This window comes from Sycon ciliatum, chromosome 4, assembly GCF_964019385.1.
Source record: "Sycon ciliatum chromosome 4, ocSycCili1.1, whole genome shotgun sequence".
NCBI lineage: Eukaryota > Metazoa > Porifera > Calcarea > Leucosolenida > Sycettidae > Sycon > Sycon ciliatum.
The window spans coordinates 19,237,582-19,261,305 of record NC_088646.1 but is presented as its reverse complement, the minus strand read 5'-3'; the positions used below and the strand labels follow the sequence as shown (position 1 = coordinate 19,261,305).

Genomic DNA, 23,724 nt, shown 5'->3' with positions numbered 1-23,724 from the left:
CATTATACATATCGAAAGTACATGCACTGAGAATTCCACTGCATCTCGGTTAGCAGTCATAACACATCAACCAGCATACACGCGACCTCACATGGCCCGCTTATCCTGCCAATCTTCTTTCTTCTTTGCCTCCCGTGTATATTGTGTCAAACCTTTCTCATTACTGGAAGTATTATTAGTAAGCAAACTTCTTGCTGAGTGTTTGGTGAGTGATTGCTTCCGAGGCCAGCCATTACAGTAGATTGATTGGACTTTTACATGCAGTTGCACATACTTTCCATTATGCCACTCTGAAAGGCCGTGCCACCAACGGGTGCTTCAACCACAAACGTTCTCAAGACTCCTCCATCGCACTTCAGACCGCACACCAGTAACATGCCATAGCCAGGCATAGTCGCTATGTCTGCCGAGCAAACACAGTGAAATAGAGCATTGCAGACATGGAGACATAGTTGCTATGTCTGCAGCTCAAACACAATGAAATAGAGCATTGCAGACATAGCCACGATGAAATAGAGCATTGCAGACCACCGGGTTCTGTATGTTTTAAAAGTCGACTTTTCATACATCGAAAATGGAACCAAATCAGGGGTTGACTTAAAACGGGGATTCACTTTACGCTCAGGAATTCGTACGAAAAGCCCAAACTCTTTGCATTGTGGCCGCCGCTCTGAGAGAGTATTTGTGCCACACACCTTCATCAGCATCTCGGTCGCCATACTTCCGCCAGGCACTTGACGTCAGGAATATCTGCTGCTTCAGAGCACACGCCTTGCAGAATACCTGAGCACCAAAGGAGACCAGACTGCAGTAAAGCATGAGAAACTACTAAGGCTACCCCATGTGACACGGTTTATTAGAGATTGGGTATTCCACCTGATCATCTATAGAAACAGCTGACAACAACGCGAATCGTGCAGTCCAAAATGCATGCTAGTTCTTGAATTGATTGAGCTTTTGAGTCCAAAATAGTGATGCATTGGTACTAGGGTGATGGCATTACGACCATATTGGCGGTAGCAGATACGTCTGCCTGACTGACTAACACTTGAGTTGTTCACTGTTTTCTCTTTGGTTCGTCTCTTGTCAAAAGAAGAACATATCACTACTCAAGTCCTCCCTGTGCACCCCACCCCCATCAGGGGCGTAGGACGGTATTTTAGGGTGGTTTGGTCAGCCATCTGAGGTACAATTTACTCGTGGGGGAGGGTTGCTGACCCGGAAATTTTGGAAATTTAGAGCCTAGATCAGTGTATTCTATTGATCCACAGGGTACCTGGGGCAAAAAGTCGTACAGGTGGAATCCTGATAATTCGAATATGGCTTAATTCGAACATACCGCTTAATTAGAAGTTTTTTCCAGGACCGATTTCTATCAATACGATTCCCACATAAAATGTTCTGATAATTCGAACCTCGAACTGGACACGTCCAGTTAATTAGAAGTCCCACAGATTCCACTTACATAGAAAATGTGTGGGATTTGTGCTGATAATTCGAAGTTAGCCAAGTGTAATTCGAAGTTCACTGTACACTGTACTGGTCGGTTCAGTTTGCATGAGCAGGCTGCGCCGTTCAGTTCAGTGTCCGTAAAATTTGTGTCTAAGGTCCATAGCGCAACTCTGCGTGACCATGAGAGCATTTTGACATACATATTGAGTTGTGGGTTCATGTTTGGATAATTAGAATGTCCGGATAATTAGAAGTTTTTCCTGGCATTTTGAGGTTCGAATTATCAGGATTTCACCTGTACGGTCAATACCATAGCAGGGGCGTCGGACACGGTACGGTCACTACGGTATTAACCGTACCACATTTTGTCCCAGGTACCCCGTAAATCAATAAAATACACTGCTCTGGACTCTAAATTTCCGACGCCCCAGCATAGTGACCCTAGTGTATCCGACGCCCCTGGCATCCCCATCCTTTTTAGTGCCAGCCATTCCGGATTATCGATCGTCCGGAGTCGATGTCTGGATAGACAATGCTCTACTGTAATAGAATTCTCAGCCTTTGAGGTATGACTGTGTGTGGAGGGGGGGGGGCATGAATTGCACACCATGCACATCTCATTCAAGAAGTCATGCTGTACCGAGCAGACGTCTACATGCCAAGGAGGCACCTTTTTCATCACTCACCTCCGCTTGTGCCGTCTTAGTTCCGGCGTGCTGCTTTCTCCTGATGGTGCAGTGCTGACATGCCATACCATCACATACAATGCATACATGGCACTGCTTGCGATCCAGCTCTTTGCAACACAGCAAGCATGCACCATGATACGTGGCCTTGGATCGACGCAGTAGGGCACTCTGCTGGTCCTGCAGTTTCCTGGAAAGTGTGATGGCACATTGTGACGCACACAAACACATACACACACGTACACACACGATACACACACGTGCACGGGCACACACCTTGACCTTTGACGCCCATCGCCGGAGGCGATGATAGCAATGCTACGGCAGAAGCCATAGCAACTTGTGCTGGGATTGCACCATTCAACAGCTTGCAAGACTGAAGAATTGACCATCACTATTCAGCCTGGTCTACACCATACAGCTATTTGAAGTGACTTTTTTTCTGGCCAGTGAATCCCTATTTTTGGTCTTTTCATGTTTTTCCCGCACACACATCACACCACATACTCCGGCATGCACTGGCTGTTGGTAACCACCCAGGAGAATGAAAGAAAAGTCAGGAAGAGTCTGAGAAAGAGAAGAAAGACGTGTGTGACCATAATCGTCGGGAATCGAACCCGCAACCCATCGATTGGAAATCGCTGCACATACCACTGCACCATATGGGACACACACACACACACACACACACACACACACACACACACACACACACACACACACACACACACACACACGTACGCGCACACACACCACATGAGACAGGTCAAGTAGAATTTCGGGGGTAACTTCGTGAAAGGTACTGATAGAATTGTTGCCCTTTTGACCTCAACATGTCTGAGTGCCCTTTTGTCTTGCTGCTGCACGTGGACCGCTCACGGGTTGTCACGGCTACTGCACGTGGACCGCTCACGGGTTGTCACGGCTACTGCACGCAGACATTGTACTGCATATATAGGCATTTACATTGTCCAGTTCATTCAGGGTATTCTTCCTGAACTCTCCTTCCTTACAACTTCAAGAACCGGTGCTCTCTGTGTGCGGGTCGGGGGGGGGGGGGGGAGAAGGAGAAGAGCCCTATCGTTTAGCTTACTCTTGACAACACTTGATTGGTGCCCAATGTGGGTGATGATTATTCTAATGTGTACACGATAGCGATGTTTACGGTAAAGTCATTGCATTTCGTCCCACCGTGTGCAGTAGAATTGTAACGTTGCGAGGTGGACCACGACAAAGTCATACCCACTGAATCAACAGGTTTTTGCTATATCTGCAAATGAAGTACTCCAAGTGCTCTAACGTTCTTATACATTAAAAATACATTTCCTGAATGGGAAACTCAGTTGGAAAGTAGTGCCTCCGCAGGATGGACAATTCGAATTCTGAATAAGTACAGCAGTGTGTATGAGTGAGGACATAGGTGCGGTCCGCATACCGGCAATGGTTCGACACCTTCTTTTCGGCTTCCTCAGAACGCTGGATCACAGCAAGGATGCATTGTTGCTCCGTGGGCGTCAGCTGAGACAGATCCAGCGAGCCTGCCAGCGTGCTCTTTCTCGCTGCTGCAGGTGATGGTGAGCCATGAATGGTACTCTGTGAAATATACAAATAGCGCCAACAATACACAACAATGTCATCAATATGCATCAGCCTGAATGTACAAGAGAAGACAGAGCCAGCCTGGAATCCCCACCGGTAATACTGCTGCTCAGAGACTCGTAGAAAAGAACTAAATCAGGCAACCGATGCCAACTCAGAACATACTATGTTTAGATTCACTATTCATCTCATGGTGATAATTATAATCAACCATGAGATAAAGTGGTCACAAACAGGGCGTTGACCACACTGTTTGTGACCACTTTATATTGATGGCCGAAAAGTCGTTCCAATAATGGAATTAGTTTCGTCCAGCCATGTGAAGAATAGAGTACACATACTACAAAGTACATCGGGATGTAGAGCACATGTCAAGTGAACATGCCAAAACATTGCACTATAATGTAGAGCGTAGCTACCGGTTGTAGACCAGTTACAGTTCTGCAGCATAATGGTATTGCACAGCAAAAAAAGGCAAAAAGTGGATTTGCACAAGAAAAACCTGAACAAGGGCACCACCCGCAAGACAGCATGCTCTTGCCCGAGGCAAAGATAACCTGCACGACACCGGGTGAAGCAATTGAACTGTGGCTATCCTTACTGCTGTATGTCTACCGATCATGCTGCCATTATGCAAGCCGCTTGAGGAATTGTTGGGCAATAACACTACGGACTACCTTCTGATACTGGTGCCTACAATTATCTACACATTGATAATGCTATGCATACAATGCTCAGACACACACGCAGACAATGTCGCCGCCGCCCTAACCAACAATGAATGAGAGAACACAGCAAGCATCAGTGCCCTCGCTCACCGTGCCTTGCTTGCGGCTCCGCGGGCTCATGTCTGCGGAGAACGACCCTCCGCTATCATTCTCTCTGAGTGGCTGCAAGTGATCCATGTTCACAGCAATAAGTAGGTGGTTTAGGTAGTCATGAGCGAATAACTGAGTCACCCGAGTCAGAGTAACACTGTGTGCCGCAGGGCTACATTCTCAAGATATGACAGTTGCAGGGTACAGCCCACACATGGAACTATGGGCAAACGGAGTTGCAAATAAAGTGCTGCCTCTTGCATAAGCTATTTCCCTGCTATTTCCCCCAAAGGACTAAGTAATACTGAAGACTAGTGAAAAGAATACTTCACTTCTCCAGTACACATATGTACACACACGCACGGAAACACAAGCACGGAAACACAAGCAAAAAGCACTTCCATCCGTTACCGTGGACAGCGCTGCAGTTTGGCCAAGCACTGGTTCTGAGCTGCATGATCACTTGATCCGACAATACGGCATTCTAGCAGAGTACAGGCTGTCATGAGCGGCCTGTGACTCCTGTCAAAGTGCCTGGATGGCGCTCCGCTTAGCTTCCGCACGGCAGTGTAGCAATGTCATGACGATGACAGGCTACAACGACAAGCGATGACTGGTGCGAGCAGATCTCAGTCACTGGTGGTGAAGCCCTCCTCCCCATGCGTGCTCAGTGGAACTCCCATGGCGCTTCACTCAAAGCACTCCAGCTGGCACACAGCAGGGTGTCCTCTGCTCATGGCCCAATGATTCAGAAGACCACAGACTGAGTCGCACGGCTGCATGCCGGGTTTATCCTAGTGCAGTGTGACAAGTGAGGAACGTCAATCTCTCCCAAACACCTGCAAACAGTATACACACACACATAGCCATGCCAAAAGTCAGTGCCAGCAGTTGGCAGGCACACAGTATGTCCACAAATAGCAGATCAGTTTGCTATTCTCAACCAGCCTCTAGTCAGCTTAGTATTCAAGCAGAGTCCGGCTTTCACTTGAGAATGGCCTTCAAGAGCTTGCTTAACTCATAATGTCACCCCCTTTCTGCTATATGAACATGGAACAGCATAAGAATAATAATTGTTACACCGTCTTATCGTATCAGGTATGTTTCTTGTATTATAAGAAACAAACCTGATACGAGAAGAGCATTGGCGCTAAATTGCCCCCTCTAAATGATAAGAGGATGGTTTACAATTATATTATCAAACTACCCCTATCCTGGGGAAGAGTGTGTTGCTCCCTACATGGGAGCTCGTGCCTGCGGGTTTTCCTGCCGACTTGAATTCTCACTTGACTGACTCACGACTGCCATCCAGAGCACACGAGAAGTCCATCGAACTGTCCACTCGGCAAACCTGCAAGAAAGCACCATTCCCTGCTCAATACATAGTCGTGAGTCAGTCAAGTGAGAATTCAAGTCGGCAGGAAAACCGCGAGCTCCCATGTAGGGAGCAACACACTCTTCCCCTACTATCGCCGAAGAGTCGCACCAAACCTCTTCTCCACATTGTTACCCCTATCCTGGTCTTGTATTCAAGCACACGACACCATTTGAGCATGCAGTCTATTATCATCGAGTCAAGGAAATACGGCAGTCCAGACCCTGTGATCTAGCACATCAAAGAGTGGCTAGGTTGCATGGGACTCTTCCCAATAGAAAGGTTGCGATGCACAGGTACCTAGTGAGCAATTAGAACTAGCCAGGGAGTCTCGATCTGAGGGTTTTTTTTAACAGTTCGAGACTCGCTGGCTTGTACCTATCCTACAATGTGTTGGGCAAGCGAGACCACTGCACTGGCAAGGTAACACAGTGGCCCCTCACATCCAAGATGGAGGCAACCTGGCAAGGCAGCACTTTAGTTCAGAAGTCAAGACCTACTATAATTTTGTGTACTTCATGGCACGCTCGCAAACCAGATAATAAGATCCCTCGTTTTGTTCAAAACTTAGTCAGTATCGCACTCTCACAACTCTCACAACTCAACTTCTCAAGGCTGCATATATTATGACTGTGTATATGCAGTCACGAAAGCTGCAACCGCCGGCCCTTTTAAGCAATACGTTAGTTATAATTAAACCATCCACACGAAAACTGCGCATTCGCCACTAAGGTGAAAAGGCATAGTGGTGGCCTGCGGAAGCGAAGGCTATACCTTGTGCATGTGTGTTTCTGAACATCAGGCAAGTGATGCTCACGCGGATCCCGCGAATATTATAATTATATACACGAAAACTGCAAGTGCACCAACCTTCAACGTGACTGGCGCCCTGCATACATCTGGGTGACCCCTTCCCGCGGGCAGTTCCGTGCAAAGTGAACTGGCTTGAAACGCCTGAAGGATGAAGCCGCGCCGCGACCCTCTTTCCAAGGTGATCTTCTCACGCTCTTGTCTTGAGGCAAAATCCTGCCGATCCCCCGCACAACGGTTTATGTGGGCCCGAGTGGCGTCGGGCGCAGGGACTGAGAGCGCTAGAGCCTGGCGGCGCATATTATTAGCGCTGACGGAATGGCCCTTCCCCTTGGACAAGGACGTAGGACGTTAGGTGGTCGGGTGGTCACGCAGCACTAAAATAATGTTCCCTGATATGGTCGTGGAGGCCATTTGCAAACAGCAGCGCTCTCGAATCTTCGTCCAAATCAGGATTTGCAGGCTGAGCCGAGAAAAGGCAGCAATAATATACGATTCCCGGAGTCTCGACATTTTATGGAAAGTAAAGTAACGCACGTGTTATTTTTGCCCAAACACCTATGTCCTTGGCCAGCGCATCTCTCACTGTCTAAGTGATATGAAGGTCAGCCCGGGAATGTCTCACCAGTTTCCACTTCCAGAGAAGAGATCAGCCATATGCGTTGCCTGCGAGGAAATAAGCAGCATAGTCTGCTTCTCGGTCTCGACTTCCAACTTTAAGAACCGTTGAAAAGTGCCAATGCGAAGGACCAGGACTACTCCTAGCTCCCATCACAACAGAGCCAGAGGACCTGAGGCTGAGGTTCCTTGGAGCAGAGACGAGGTCATACTCATAGCCCGATTCTGGTTGAGCGCGACTCGGCCGCCTTCACCGGAAGCCGCAGTGGGTCTGGTTGTGCAATCGTTACGTCATGTAGGTGCTGAATAGCTTGTGAGAAACTACTACTAGTAGTACTAGTAGTAGTAGTACTTAGCTACTACCTGACTACTACTAGTACATTGTAGTACTAGTGTACTTGGAAACTCGTCGAAGCTAACGAATAGCGACATAACCCAGCAAGTCGGGTAATACTAATAGTACCAAAAGCAAAGACGATGATTGCGATCGGCAACCAAGCTGAGCTAAACGTAACCACCCTCTGTTACCCGTGTAAACATTGGCTGAGGAAACATACTTGATAGTCCGGGGCCACAAGCATGCATGCGGTTATCATGGTTATAAGGTGGAACTAGAAGTAATGGTATGAAGTTACTAAGTTCGTAGAAGTAATGGTGTTAGAATTAGCAGCGAAGTGATAGAAGATTATACACGTAGAGCAAAGCGCGAGCGAAATGTGAAAAGTTGTTATTGTTGTTGTTGTTGATAAAGGCGCAGCACAAACAGGTACTAGGTGGGAGCGCAGCTAGGGTAAGCGTGGTAAGAGTGCTCTGCCATGGTCCTGAAGCCTCAGTGTGGAGGTGGGAGCCAAATCACCAGAGGATGCACACTCAATCACAGTGTGTTGGGAGTGCTCCGGAGGCAGATCGCATTACACAGGACAACCAAAACTTGGCAAAAGCACAAGGCTAGTTCTTTGTAACTGTGTGGTTCCAGATGCACGGTGCTGTTGGAGTATTTGGCGTGCCTTCAGCCTTGTCGTAGTACAGTGGGCAAGATGACTCGTTTCGGCAGTTGCAAGGGTTTCCGGTTTCTTCGTCGTCGGGTGGAGTATTGCCTTGCTGTGGCTCTTGATGTGTTCTGCTATGTTTGGCATGCAGCTGATTTGGATGGTATTTCTCTTGAATATTTTCCGAGCTTCGTATGTGTGGGGTGGGGGAGCTTCTTGATGAAGGCCGGCCAGGAAATTTCCACCGATGTTGGTTTTGACATTTCGACCGCAAAGGAGGTTGTACCAGATTATGTTCCTCTTCCTTTTCCTCTCTTTTCTTTTCTCTGCTCGTTTTCTGTGTGAATCCTAGCGTGATGGGGTAGCCGCTGGCGTTGAGGGCCTCTAGCTCTGCGGCTACCGAGTCGGAGGTGTCAGGTTACGCGCGTTTCATTTTGTCTCGAGCCATCTCAAGGCACTAGGTGATCATCGAGTGACCATTTCTGCGGCTGTGCGGTTTCACTGCTTGATTTTTTCGCCCCTGAACGCATTGGCCGGTGAGAGTGAGTACACGTACATTTCGGTCAAGTAATCATCGCTGACCCTGCCAGTGCCACCGAATGTTACTGTATATCCGTGAGCTCAGGGCACTTGATCCTTTTTCTTGGTGACTCAATCATCATGATCAATTGATCATAGACGCTATTCCCGATTATACCGTGCTGTAATACCTAACTCCACGAAGCGAACCCACCCATTACCGAACTCCACGAAGCGAACCCACCCAAACGTTTTAGGAAGAATACACGTACAGGTAGGTGCAAAACAAGAGAAGAAGAGATGAGGCCGCTTACACTGTATCATGGTTTATTGGAGATGTGAAAAGACAGATGAGCTGTCCTGCAATGTATGGCTAGTGCCAGAGGAGTTCAATTGAATCTGCATGGGAAGAATACTACTGTATTGTGATTGAACTGAAGCTGGATGATGACCGTGTGGTGAGTGTGTGGGTTTTTTCAAGATACCGTCCTGGGGCAGGGATGTAGGTCCTTTAGCTTGGACGGATGTTGTTACATTCATTGTAACATCTTGTCGTTTTCTGTGTGCTTTGCTGTGCGACTAGCAGAGTATCTTTTGCTTATATTTCTTATCTCTATGCATATTTATTTATTTTTAAATCAGGAAGAGGATAATTATAATAATTATCAATAAATAAAGCCATTGCCGAGCCACCGCGTACCGTGCTCACAGCAGAGACTTCCGTGTGTGTGTTATTGTCGTGAAAGTGGACCATAAAGACTCATTATGACTCCCTGGTACGAAGGCCGTGATCGTGACACAAGCCACTACGCCTCGGAATTCATCCCGGGCCCCAGACCCCAGCCCACCAGTGACACCAGATCGCCAGGCACGTCACTGGGCAAGTGGCCACAGAATTACTTACCGTCTTTATCTCAGTATCTCGATCAGATCTGAAGCGGTGTGCAGTGCCCTAAAAGTAAAAGCAGCACAGAATGTTCCGCTCACACCATGCAGCTACATGTAACTATCATCAGTTACTTGGCGGCAGTCGTGCTACCAGGGGCACACTCAAAACCACAAAGCGGACAGACGTTCCTCCACGACAGTGGCCCAAGGCTATAATCGTCTAGCTGTTTATTTTGTCCAGCCTAGCCTGGAGCCTGACGGCCTGGAGAAACGATGCAGTTCTGCACATGGGCGGCACTTTCAAGACTACGTCGTTGTAATGTTACCACAACAATTTCGCTTGTACACTTTGACTCGTGTTGGCACCAATTGCCTCGTAGACAATTCGTCGAAGTGCTTTTTCCCTCTCCTATCCTCTTTGTTTGCTCTTCAATTTGTCTTTCCGCTCCGGTACGCTTCCCACGGAATGGAAGTCTGCCGTTGTTGTTCCGATCTACAAGAACAAGGGTCGACGCACTCATGCCAGTCATGCTATAAACTATTGGCCCAGTTCTGTACACGCGTATACGCTCTACCCTGTCTAAACTCTGCGAGCGGGTCTTCTATGAGTCACTATACCACCACGTAACTCCTGCCCTCTCCCCATCCCTTGGAAAGACTGCATGCATCCCTCCCAATGTTTGTACAACCTTGCCCATGCCCGCCCACTTTCAGTTCGATGCGAGCGTAATCTTTGTATCCTCCTCCACAGAATACGTCTTTGCTGCAAGGTTCCGCAGCAGCTCACCTTATACAATTGGTGTTCGTCCTCTACCCAAACACGTTATTCCTTTACCGTTCCCCGTGCTTCATCATCTCTTTACCTCAACTCCCCTATGTTCTCTGGCTATGCCCTCTGGAGTAAAATATCCTCCCAGACTAGAACCTCTGACACGATAAGCGAGTTCACGATTCAGCTCTCCCTCACGAGCATGTAAAGCTAACAAAACCATATACTCAAGTCACCCTCTAGCTCAAGTTACTGCCTAGGACACCATAATTATGGTTCAAGTTATTGCTGGTCTTGTACTCTGACTAGCTTTCCTCATTTATGACACCATACGGTCCAAGACACTGCTTGTCTCTTGTTAATAGTTGCACTCTGACTAGCTCTCTTTATCGCTTCGATTGTTTCATCCTATAGTCCATGGTTGGCAATCACCCGTATCTCTATATGCAGTCTCAACAACATGCTATGAGATATTGATATAAAAAATAAAAATAGCAACAAAATCCAGTCTGCTTATGCAGGAATTGCTATGCAAGGTGCAATTGTTATAACTTATGAGAAAAGAAAAAAGAAAAAAAAGGTTTTGTTTCAAGCTTAGAAAAGGCATTCGTACTACCGTTAGTTAGATTTCTCAACCATTTTTTGCCATGAAATTCATGGTGGTTCTGGATTTAGCACAGGATTATGACGGTTACGGGGAGAGAAGCGGGGGCATCAAAGGAGAAAATCAAGCTTGAAGTGAGAAAAGCATTTGAAAACTGAGTGACTTTGAAAACAATGGCGAGAAAATTGCTGGAATCTTCAATAGAGATTTCTGATGACCACGTAGGCAGCCGTAGTAGGGCCTAGTGAAGACCAACTGCAGGAGTGCGCGACAAATGCACAATTGTGTACATGATCTGCAGACTTCCTTTATAGTTTCTTGGATTTGGCGAACACGTTCACGTGTTCTCTCTGTGGCTGCCCGAGGGCAAGGTCTCGGTCCTGGAACGGCAGCAAACAGTAGGCCAGCACGGTGGACTTTCTCTTCAGCAGTGAGCGCTTCTTCATCTTTGCAACCACCTGAATCTGTAGACAATAATCAGCGTGCCAGATGAAAACAACCATGACCGGTGGGGAAGGAAATTCAACTACAGGTGGAATCCTGATAATTCGAATATGGCTTAATTCGAACATACCGCTTAATTAGAAGTTTTTCCAGGACCGATTTCTGTCAATACGATTCCCACATAAAATATTCTGATAATTCGAACCTCGAACCGGACATGTCCCGTTAATTCCAAGTTCCACGGATTCCACTTACATAGAAACTGTGTGGGATTTGTGCTGATAATTCGAAGTTAGCAAAGTGTAATTCGAAGTTCACTGTACACTGTACTGGTCAGTTCAGTTTGCATGAGCAGGCTGTGCTGGCCAGTTCAGTATCTGTGAAATCTGTGTCTAAGGTCCATAGCGCAACTCTGCGTGACCATGAGAGCATTTCGACATACATATTGTGTTGTGGGTTCATGTTTGGATAATTAGAATGTCCGGATAATAAGAAGTTTTTTCCTGGCATTTGGAGGTTCGAATTATCAGGATTCCACCTGTACTATTAATTTTATAAAGCAATACCAATGCTTTACAAAGCATGGAGATTCTGAGAATGTTGAGCAACCAGCTCCCTGGTAGTATTCAACATGCCGTCTAGCCGAACATACACCTAAAAGTACAAGTGTACTGTGTCTATCGTGATCAGCGTAGACACATCCGTCCTACCGAACTGAATAAACATGTAAGTACAAGCGTAGCGGAAGTGTGACAAAGGGATCTACACATATTCTATAGCATCGCTCTCTGTGGCTCTTGTCTCCATGGCTAGCAGTTCGGTCCAATATAGCTTGTAGCTGCCCTGATGAGACTGCAGTTCAGTGGCTGAGACAGTTAAAGGGGAAGTTAAGGCTAAATCAAATTTTAACCAGTTGTAGCCTTCGGGGTGCTGAGTCGAATGGTCTTGGTCCGAGGAAGCTGAGACGCTCCCTTCCTCCTTTATTCCCAATCGAACTCGCGCACTTCCACCGAAACTGGGTGACTGCGCCCTACTAGATGGGGATTTGTATGCAAAATGTCACTAAAAGCGCCATTTCGTTCTTATAAAAACACGGATGACCGCGATTGGCCCATATGTTGTAGTCTTTTGGACGCTGAGTCGACTGGTTTTGGTCCGAGAAAGCTGCGATGCAGCGTTCCTCCTTTATTTCCAATCGAACATGGTTGAACAAGCGGTTACGTGCTCCTGCGTACATCAGTCACCTGGTCACCATGCCTGCAGGGTACAACTTACAGCCTGTTTGACCTTTTTTGGGTACAGTCCTGTCACTCGAGTTGAACTCGAGTTGAACCTTGGTGTGAAAGTTGTCGCCTGCTTGCGCGGTGACCAGGTGACTTGGGCACGCAGGAGCACGTAACTGCTTGTTCAACCATGTTTGATTGGGAATAAAGGAGGAACGCTGCATCGCAGCTTTCTCGGACCAAAACCAGTTGACTCAGCGTCCAAAAGACTACAACATATGGGCCAATCGCGGTCATCCATGTTTTTATAAGAACGAAATGGCGCTTTTAGTGACATTTTGCATGCAAATCCCCATCTAGTAGGGCGCAGTCACCCAGTTTCGGTGGAAGTGCGCGAGTTCGATTGGGAATAAAGGAGGAAGGGAGCGTCTCAGCTTCCTCGGACCAAGACCATTCGACTCAGCACCCTGAAGACTACAACTGGTGAAAATTTGATTTTAGGCTTAACTTCCCCTTTAACTGCCTGCAGAATCAGACGAGCACCAAAAAGATGGTAGCGAATGTGCTCATCTAGAGAAGATATCACTGCCTTTCGGTTACAATAAAGACGACCTGCAAAAGAGTCACTACATCACTTCATCACAACAGAACCGCGAGAGAATCTCACACATTCAATGGCTAAACTAACCCGTAGCGTGTACAGACTGAGCGTGATGGACGTGTTGAAGTCAAACTGAGCGTTGAAATCCAGGCCACTAGCCAGAGGCATGGTGCTGGTCTTGCGTTTCAGCTTGCTGGCGCCAACCGCATGCATGGATACCTTGACACCAACTCCTGTCGGCCAGCATGGAGAAACAAAATGGCATACAGTACGACTGTAAGTCTTTCTTGCAAATGCAGCCATGCTGCAACGTACATCACAGCTACCAGTAGTTTATGCAGCCATGCTGCAACGTACATCACAGCTACCAGTAGTTTATGCAGCCATGCTGCAACGTACATCACAGCTACCAGTAGTTTATGCAGCCATGCTGCAACGTACATCACAGCTACCAGTAGTTTATGCAGCCATGCTGCAACGTACATCACAGCTACCAGTAGTTTATGCAGCCATGCTGCAACGTACATCACAGCTACCAGTAGTTTATGCAGCCATGCTGCAACGTACATCACAGCTACCAGTAGTTTATGCAGCCATGCTGCAACGTACATCACAGCTACCAGTAGTTTATGCAGCCATGCTGCAACGTACATCACAGCTACCAGTAGTTTATGCAGCCATGCTGCAACGTACATCACAGCTACCAGTAGTTTCTGTTGCGGTAATCGTGATCTAGGCATCTAGGGCTTGAGTAGCAGAGTGATCACAAACATAACACCATGATCCACATCTACACTGTACAGTGTACGGATCTCGAGGTCGCAGCCTCTCCTTTGCCGCGTGTCTTGTACGAGCACGATACAGGTCAACAATTACGGATCTCGAGGTCGCCTCTCCTTTGCCGCGTGTCTTGTACGAGCACGATACAGGTCAACAATTACGGATCTCGAGGTCGCCTCTCCTTTGCGTGTCTTGTACGCGCACGATACAGGTCAACAATTACGGATCTCGAGGTCGCCTCTCCTTTGCGTGTCTTGTACGCGCACGATACAGGTCAACAATTACGGATCTCGAGGTCGCCTCTCCTTTGCGTGTCTTGTACGCGCACGATACAGGTCAACAATTACGGATCTCGAGGTCGCCTCTCCTTTGCGTGTCTTGTACGCGCACGATACAGGTCAACAATTACGGATCTCGAGGTCGCCTCTCCTTTGCGTGTCTTGTACGCGCACGATACAGGTCAACAATTACGGATCTCGAGGTCGCCTCTCCTTTGCGTGTCTTGTACGCGCACGATACAGGTCAACAATTACGGATCTCGAGGTCGCCTCTCCTTTGCGTGTCTTGTACGCGCACGATACAGGTCAACAATTACGGATGGGCCCTCACAGCAAAACAGTGACCTGATCACGGTACCCTGATGCCAGAACAGTGACCTGGTGGGCCCTGATGGTGGAACAGTGACCTGGTGGGCCCTGATGGTGGAACAGTGACCATTGATGGAAACAGATGGAAACAGTCAGCTACAGTGTACAGAGTTCACAACTACAATGTAGTCTAGCTGATGCGGGCATGCACCGGTAGTGGCAGGTGTCCATAGTACCCGCCATAGTACCCGCCATAGCACCCGCCATAGTACCCGGGCCCATAGTACCCGCCATAGCACCCGCCATAGCACCCGCCATAGTACCCGCCATAGTACCCCCCCCGCCATAGCAAGCCATAGAGCATAGTCACAGGTAACCAGTGTACTTACCAGCCACTTCGGAATCTTTCAAACTTGCCATCTGGATAAGGTTGTGCACCTTGTCAACCTTTCCGACCATAACACGCATGTTAGTAGACTGTGGAACTAAGGTCAGCGCAACAGTTGCATCTTGCAGGACACCACCTGTGAACACGCACGCACATACATGCATACATGTACATACACACACACATACAAACAAATACACACATGCATACATGTGAACATACACACATGCATACATGTGAACATACACACATACACATACACACAACCATGGAAATACACACGCACATGCACACACATGCACACACATGGACATACATACAAACACCATAAACACAAACACCACAATCCAGTTTATACCGCAGGCCATAAGTGAGGGTCCCTGGTTCGAATCGTGGTGGTGGCAGTCAATATTTCTTCAGACTTTCCCCGTTTCAACGCCCTCCACCTTAGGAATATCCTTTTATTAGTTCATTTTTCCACACGATTAAAATGAGTGTGCAGCAGTCTGTTGCTTTGTGCATACAATCAATTGTAACAGTACATGGGCAGAAGTTAGCCTGTGCAATGATGCATAAACTGTTTCTACATAAGCTACATGCTCCTGAGCAGCAAGCCGGATGTAACGCAAACATGGTCATGCGTGTTGACAGCATCAAACAACACATTCCCGGACTTCACTGCACACATACCAGTGTAGTTGGCAACGGAGACTTCACCCAAACTGCAGAAGGCAAACACACATTACATTTTAAAAAAAGGAGAAGGACAAAAATGGTACGAATTATCCTTTTTTAAAGTTTTTATCCATGATTACATGGGCTCACCACCTGAGTTCAACTTAACACAGCATTGGCTTAGTACAATACCAGGGTGCGCACAATGGCACCTATGCATAACACATGGCTGCAGCCTTTTTGCGGGGCAACTTGTCAGATATTTGGCAGGTACACGCAAGCTCTAGTACATGTGTGAGTATGAGCGTACACAGTTCATAACATTCTATGCAGGGCTGATAACTATTATCACAGTGCGGACGGCTGAAGCGGACTTGCCCCGCAAAACCAAACGGCGGGAAGATCACGCATAACTTCCGTTCACTTTGCCAGCATCCAAATCAACCCAACGGTTCTAAGCAAGCAATCTACGACATTGGCCTATTGCCTGGTGCAAGACACTGCAATCCAGGTTAGAACTAATACATGGCCACCCTGCACAATACATGGCCACCCTGCACAATACATGGCCACCCTGCACAATACATGGCCACCCTGCACAATACATGGCCACCCTGCACAATACATGGCCACCCTGCACAATACATGGCCACCCTGCACAATACATGGCCACCCTGCACAATACATGGCCACCCTGCACAATACATGGCCACCCTGCACAATACATGGCCACCCTGCACAATACATGGCCACCCTGCACAATACATGGCCACCCTGCACAATACATGGCCACCCTGCACAATACATGGCCACCCTGCACAATACATGGCCACCCTGCACAATACATGGCCACCCTGCACAATACATGGCCACCCTGCACAATACATGGCCACCCTGCACAATACATGGCCACCCTGCACAATACATGGCCACCCTGCACAATCCTCACAACACAAGTAAAGTTCAAACGCCCATGTTACCACCGGCTTTACAATTGGGTTCGGAAACACAACCAGCTTAGAGACGTTTCACTCGTGCTAGGCAACCACATCCATACTTGATTATAGACATAATCTGCGGACAGAACTGTTTCGTATAGACATAGATACAAGTAGTTATTAAATACACGACAATAACAGCTAAGAGGTAAACTTGAGAGACCACACACTATCGTACCAACCTGTCGACAGAGCCAGAGGAGATCATCGACAGGTTGTCATTGCTTGCGGACAAGGAGCTGCGGGCGGACAGCGTACTGCGCTGGAGTATAGCTGAAGCCACCGAGCCCGATCTTGTACGCTGCAAGCATACGCACAAAGCAGTGGCAGACTGAATTGTCTTAGTGCCCCTAGTGTTAGCTATCACGTGGCCAGGCTTGGATTTTTAAAACTCTATTCAAAGTACACGTTAGCCAGAAAAGCAGAAAAGCACTCTGCTAACCACTAAACAAGGCAATTACTTACCCCAGTGGCCGATCGAAAGCCGTCTCTCTCCTCCACACCGAGTGACTGCCCAACTGTGTTCACAGGGGTCAGGAGGATGGTTGGAGAAACCTCCTGGTGTCGAGTGCCAAAATCCAGGTCGGTTCCACTCTCATCGCCATTCAGTGACGACATGCTGTGCGATGGCGTGGGCTTTTGGGACCAGTGGTAACCGTCCGCTGACGAGTAGCGCGCAGACGACGGATGTCGCTCACGATCGTTGGGCTTGATTCGCTTTGGACGCTGGCCGACTGCAAAGCCTGTTGGACTCAAGCCCGGTAGTAAGGTGATAGACTGTTGTCTGTCAGCCGGGCTGCTCGATAGTAAGGCGGCAGACTCCTTTCTGTCATTCGGGCTGCTGGAGAAGAACAATCCACATAGAATATCACCATGCAAAATGACCGTTTCTGTCATGTCCTGGACATGGACCATATGTATGTAGTGCGCATGCTCGCACGTGAGCTGGGTCTTTTTCGGATATGGAGTTTGAGACGAACGGAAATCTGTAATGGCCTCGAGTGTGTGTGTGATCGAGCTGGATGAGTCCGAGTAGAACCCACCTGGGGTAGGACACAACAACTGGCGACGAAGATATGGCTCGGATATCATCGCTTCAGCCGTTTACCGGCGGCGACTTTGAAGAGTTTGAGGAAAGACTTGAATTCTATTTCTTTGCCAATGATATTGGAACCGTGGCTGCTTCGGCCAATGCTGCAGACAAGTTGGCTGCCAGCAAGAAAAGGAAGGCTGTATTAGTGAGTTTGCTGTCTGCGGAAGTCTACTCGATATTGAGGAGCCTCTGTCTGCCAGCGAAAGTAGCTGACAAGAAACTGTCGGAGATTTGCGATCTTTTGAGGAAGTATTTTCAACCTGCAATTTCGCAAGTTTCGGCGACGTTCAATTTCCATCAGTTGAAGCAGAAGGAAAATGAGTCGACTGCGGATTTCATCATTCGTCTGAAGAGATTGGCTGTGAGGTGTGAGTTTGCTGATCACCTCGATCGAGCGCTTCGAGACCAGTTTATTGCTGGCTTGAGCAGCTCATCCACTCGAAATTTCTTATTGACGAAAGAAGATACTTCGGCACAGTCGTTCAATGACATCGTCAAACTAGCTTTGACGCAGGAATCGGCTGCGCGCGCGGCCGTGCAGCTGACCTCTCAGCAGGAAGTGCACAAGGTGAATCACCGGCCAGTGGAATCGCGTTCGCAGGCGCAGTCTGGTGTTTCTCGTCAATCTCATCAATCTCGAGAGCAGAGATTGTGCTACCGCTGTGGGTCTACTCAACACTTGGCGGATAAGTGCAAACACAAGGCCACTGAGTGTCGTCACTGCCACAGGAAGGGGCACTTGGAGCGTGTTTGTCGGCAGAAATCTACGTCAGGCGCGTCGGTGCACAATGTTGTGACTGATGACGCAGGTGAGCATGAATCTGCTGATCTTGAGTGCATGCCAATGTTCCACATTTCGGATCAGGACGAATTGAAGAGCAAATCTGTGCTCTCCTTCAAATTGGAAATTGCTGTGAATGATGTTCCTGTTGTAATGGAAATCGACACGGGCAGTGGCATTTCAATCATTTCTGTCCATGATTTTGAGTCACTTGGGGTGTCTCGTACAAATTTAACCAAACCGAGTGTACGCATGACCGGTTTTTCTGGGGCAGAAATCAAATGTATTGGTGAAGGGAAGTTCAATGTCAGCATTGATGGTGTGGAGAAACCAACACTACTCCGTGTGGTGGATAATGGTGGTCCGTCATTGTTGGGCAGGGATATGTTGTCCCAATTTACTCTACCGTGGAAACAGATTGTCAATGTCAATCATGTGCAAATGGATGGTAGGAGGAGAGCTCTCATTGAGGAATTTGAGGAGCTGTTCGATACGACTCAGGTTGGCAAGCTGAGGTCGGCTCAAATCACCCTGAGAGTGGATGATTCTGATCCAATTTTCCACAAGGCGCGTCCCGTACCGTTTTCTATCACGGAGAAGTACGAGGAGGCTTTGGAGAAATTGGAAGCAGAGGGAGTTATTCGCAAAGTTGCGCACTCCAAATGGGCATCGCCTACTGTGCCAGTACTGAAACCGGATGGTAGTATCCGAATTTGTGCTGATTACTCTCGCTCAATCAATGCCAAGTCTGATTTGGAGCACAACCCGCTACCTACTATTGAGGAAATGTTAGCGAAATTGTCGGGGGGAGATAAATTCACCAAATTGGATCTCTCCCAAGCCTATCACCAACTGGAGCTTGATCCAGCTTCTCGGCCGTACACGACAATCTCTACTCACAAGGGGTTGTATGAATACGTGAGATTGCCGTTTGGCATTCACTCGGCAGTGGCAATTTTCCAACGCACAATGGAATCCATATTGGCAGATCTGCCTGGGTGCATCGTCTATGTGGATGATATCCTGATTACTGGGAAGGATGAGGATGAACACCACAACAACCTGATCAGGGTACTACGTCGCCTACAGGAGGTCGGGATGAAGCTTAATCCCAGTAAGTTTCATTTCATGATGGATGAGATTTCCTACCTGGGTCACACGATTTCTAGTGCTGGTGTGGCTCCTACAGCGGATAAGATTGAGGCAATGCGGGACGCTAAGGCTCCTTCGAATGTTAACGAGCTTCAATCATTCATTGGAACGGCGAATTTCTTGCGACGGTTCATACCTCATTTCGCAACAATAATGGTACCTCTGTACAATCTGGTGAAGAAATCTGCTGAATGGCAATGGGACCCCGGAATTTCAGTGCGGTCAAGCTGTCCTGGCTTTGAATTTCGGCAAAGGAGGAGATAAGTGGGCCCCAGCCGTGGTCACGGCAGTTCTCAGTCCGATGACGTATCAGATACAAGTCGGTGATGCAATGTGGAAACGCCATCGCAACCAGCTCCGTCCTCGGCAAATCCCTCAGTTCGATGCAGGGGCGTCTGAGCAGAGTGGAGCAAGTTTAACAGCTCAGGTTCCGTCACAGCCGTCACTCAGCAGCAACGACGCCAGTGTCACGGCAGCGGAGCTAGGCGCGCCGGTCTCAGCAATAACCGGTACTAGTGAGTCTGCGTCGGTTAGCACTTCACGTGCCAGCTACGGCAAGACGTCGTCACCGCAAGCTGAACGACGGTCGACCCGCGCTACTGTTCGACCAGTTCGTTTCAAGGATTGACGTTCAGAACACACAGTTCATATGGACCTATTCTAGTCTGTAGAGTTTAAATGATATATTTTGGACTCTGCTGGATATTGTATATAATTATAATTTATGGTGTATATAATGGGGTATAGTGTATCATGAAATATTATGTCTCGGCAGTTTTGAGTTTTGAGATTGCATGTTGATATGTTTACTATTGCATAGTTCTAGATGCTTCGCCTCAACTAGTGAGGGGGAAATTGTCATGTCCTGGACATGGACCATATGTATGTAGTGCGCATGCTCGCACGTGAGCTGGGTCTTTTTCGGATATGGAGTTTGAGACGAACGGAAATCTGTAATGGCCTCGAGTGTGTGTGTGATCGAGCTGGATGAGTCCGAGTAGAACCCACCTGGGGTAGGACACAACAGTTTCTTTCTTTGTTTCTTTTTGCGACGGCAGTCTTTTCTCAAGGATAAGACATTTTCAATAATGTACGTTCACAATCATCTCCAGTCGGAGCAGCTCAAAAGAGTATTTTATACACCAGAGTGCAGAGCTGTATGTACAAATCATCAGACGAGTAATCGTCCGATGATCACTCAGCGTGGGAAACTTGATGCTCCCACGCTATATATATATATTGAGGAGTACTCAGTAAAGCTTATCCATGGAGAACTGCAACTTGCATGCATACAGTCATGTGCAACATGTATTCTCACTCCACAACAAAGCCGACTAGGCTACATAAAACCAATGTGCCATTACACGAGAAGGCAAGGTATTACGTGCGCATGTGCCCCGTCAGGCGAAATTACTGGTCACTCGGCGACACGCATTTTTCACAAAAATTTGCGTTTCACCTGCTGGGAGAGTATGCATGTACTCGAGTCTCATCCTGACCACGTTTTTTTCTTCTTTTTTTCAGCTCCAGTATAGCTGTATTTTTCATTGCAAAGCCGTCCCTCGATTATTGTGTTCGTTGTTCAAACGAAGTGGACATTCAATCATGAAGGCAGAGGACATAGGAGCCTGATTGGAGTTTCTCGTGGCATAGGACGGCCACACAGAGACACTTTGGGATTTTCTGAATATAAAATACCGTACGCACGATGCTGAGATCAATTTGTGCGATATCAAATTGTTTGTGATCTACCACATCGAGCAGAACGGGATCCAAACACAAGCTTACCGACGGTTAGGCTGCCGACCTGACTGGACAAATGATCCCTGGCTTCACCAGATGCCAGGAGTCGGACACCATGTTTTTTGCCGCGACGTCCATCTCCAAAAAGAACTCCATCTTCGTCGTGAAAAGACTTGAAATACTCAATATTCAACCGAGATTCGCGGTCTCACCCTTTCTCAGATCGAATCATTTTTTGTTGTAGCAGTTGCAGGGCAGATCCCCGCCACTACTTCAACAGAAGATGGCTCCAAAGCATGCCTGGAACAAGCCATATCGAGGTTGCAAGCCACCCCTCTCAGCACTTTTTTTGAAGAAATTCGAAATTTCAATGGTGGAAGATATACTATGAAGAGAATTTCAAAAAGTATGTTTCGCGGAGCGATCGCTCAACCTACGTCATTCAAACTTTGCAGGATGGTTCAGACGTACATGCTAGGCATGGAACCACAGAAGATGATATCATAGCTGACACACAGAGTCACACACACAGCAGATTCGTGTGCACAGATACAAAATTAGTGGACGTCGTCATCTTCTTCCCGCTGATCTCAAATGTACTATGACGTGCTATTTCGCCTGACGCACCCTGACCCATCGGCAGGGAAGGTTCGCATTGACACGCTTATGTGTTCATAATAGATTGGGACATTGCACACTACATAGTATAAACTGCGGCATGCAGGATAAATACGACTACCGAGTAATGTTTCGGGTCACTGCTATTCCTACCTTCGCGGGTCCTCCGCCGGGGACATTGAACCGGCCCACCGATGCTGCTGCTGCTGGTACTGGACACACAGTGATGACATGGAAGGGTTACTGGTCTGCGAATCGTGCACCTTGCGAAAGTGCGCGGCCATTACAGCCCGGGTGAGTGACTCGTCGGGGCTCAGGCCCAGGTACACGGCGTTGGCACGGACCGTGTGCGGCTGCAGAGTGTACCACTGGCTGGTGTGGTCCAGCACAGCCTCGTCTAAACAGATCTCACACTGTACACGTCGCAAGCACAGAGAATACGCAGAGAACCCAAAGCAGTAGATCGTGTGATCATGAAAATGATCAATGTATAAATGATCTCAGTATATTTTCATGCTTTGAAACCAGGGTCACCGTCAAACAATAGCCCGAAGGTCTGCCAAGTCCAAGAGCATGCGACATGCACAAGAGAAAACAATAGAATGAGCTAGCATGCCAGGGTATTCTGCCCCGTCGGCCTGGCAGTACTGTCTGCGACCAAGTGATGGTGACTTTGCGGCCGGGGTGGGGGAGGGGGGGGGGGGGTGGTGGTGGGGGGGGGGGGGGGGGGTAGCACATAAGCAGTTACTTTCTATGACCTGCCTGCTGTCCACCACGTATAGTTCAAATTGACCTAGGAATACTTACAACGCCAAGTGTCAATCTACCAAAGAAAGTCTTAGGAGTGGTCACGGATACTCTCAGTTTACATCCAGTCAGCTTCTAACAACAGACACAGAGAAGAGAAGACACACACGCACCATGCTTAGCAATGCTATATGAGCCGAGCCAAGCTAAAAGGTGGCTTAGGCATAATTTTTGGAAATTTCTTTTTTCATGCCAAAGTGATGTCTATATATCCAACTTCCATCATGGAGATTTCGGTGCCCATCTGAAATGTATATGTGCCATAAATAAGCATACATAATGCACATGTCACAGAATGGCTGGTATCAATGACACTAAGGATTCCAAGACCTTCCCAAACTCCAAGAAAACATGGGACACCAAGTGGAGACAAAGCTTAGCAGGTGTGCAAGCAATACAAGAAAAATGAGAACTTGTGTTCTAATCAGAAGATCCAAGAAAGAAGAAATAACAGATCTACATTATTTTCATCATGACTCATGTCATTTTATCATGCAATACGAATTTTCATATATCCTTCATCATGATGTTGTGACTATATTTTTCGCTGGGTTGGGGAACGTCGCATCTTACCAAGAGTCAGCCCGTCATATTCTCTCCAATCACCTATGTCAGGATGAACTAATCCTTTCATGTAGCTCGTAGTGCTGTGTCAGAGATCTAGCTCCATTGGTGTACTGCCCTCGCACCTACATAGGTCCAGTAGA

At 47.7% G+C, this 23,724-nt stretch overlaps 2 protein-coding genes across 6 annotated transcripts in view; both read right to left on the bottom strand.

The window, feature by feature from the left end:
• Window positions 1–4,938, bottom strand: part of LOC135814855 (uncharacterized) — a 44,922-nt gene extending 39,984 nt beyond the window's left edge. Inside the window, exons 1-5 of one of the 2 annotated variants that reach the window (XM_065328045.1) lie at window positions 4,556–4,938; window positions 3,574–3,731; window positions 2,139–2,328; window positions 696–783; window positions 275–403 (exon numbers count right to left, since the gene is read on the bottom strand). In XM_065328045.1, the coding sequence (XP_065184117.1) occupies window positions 275–403; window positions 696–783; window positions 2,139–2,328; window positions 3,574–3,731; window positions 4,556–4,642 (652 nt within the window). In that variant the 5' untranslated portion in view covers window positions 4,643–4,938. Of the gene's footprint in view, window positions 1–274; window positions 404–695; window positions 784–2,138; window positions 2,329–3,573; window positions 3,732–4,338; window positions 4,522–4,555 lie in introns of those variants that run through there. The other variant, XM_065328046.1, reaches the window with a different exon arrangement.
• Window positions 4,939–10,964: 6,026 nt separating this feature from the next.
• Window positions 10,965–23,724, bottom strand: part of LOC135814852 (uncharacterized) — a 38,563-nt gene continuing 25,803 nt past the window's right edge. For 3 of the 4 annotated variants that reach the window (XM_065328043.1, XM_065328040.1, XM_065328042.1), the window contains exons 12-19: window positions 23,018–23,092; window positions 22,364–22,623; window positions 17,289–17,664; window positions 17,006–17,124; window positions 15,841–15,872; window positions 15,152–15,286; window positions 13,483–13,628; window positions 10,965–11,591 (exon numbers count right to left, since the gene is read on the bottom strand). In XM_065328043.1, the coding sequence (XP_065184115.1) occupies window positions 11,436–11,591; window positions 13,483–13,628; window positions 15,152–15,286; window positions 15,841–15,872; window positions 17,006–17,124; window positions 17,289–17,664; window positions 22,364–22,623; window positions 23,018–23,092 (1,299 nt within the window). In that variant the 3' untranslated portion in view covers window positions 10,965–11,435. The remainder of the gene's footprint in view (window positions 11,592–13,482; window positions 13,629–15,151; window positions 15,287–15,840; window positions 15,873–17,005; window positions 17,125–17,288; window positions 17,665–22,363; window positions 22,624–23,017; window positions 23,093–23,724) is intronic. The other variant, XM_065328041.1, reaches the window with a different exon arrangement.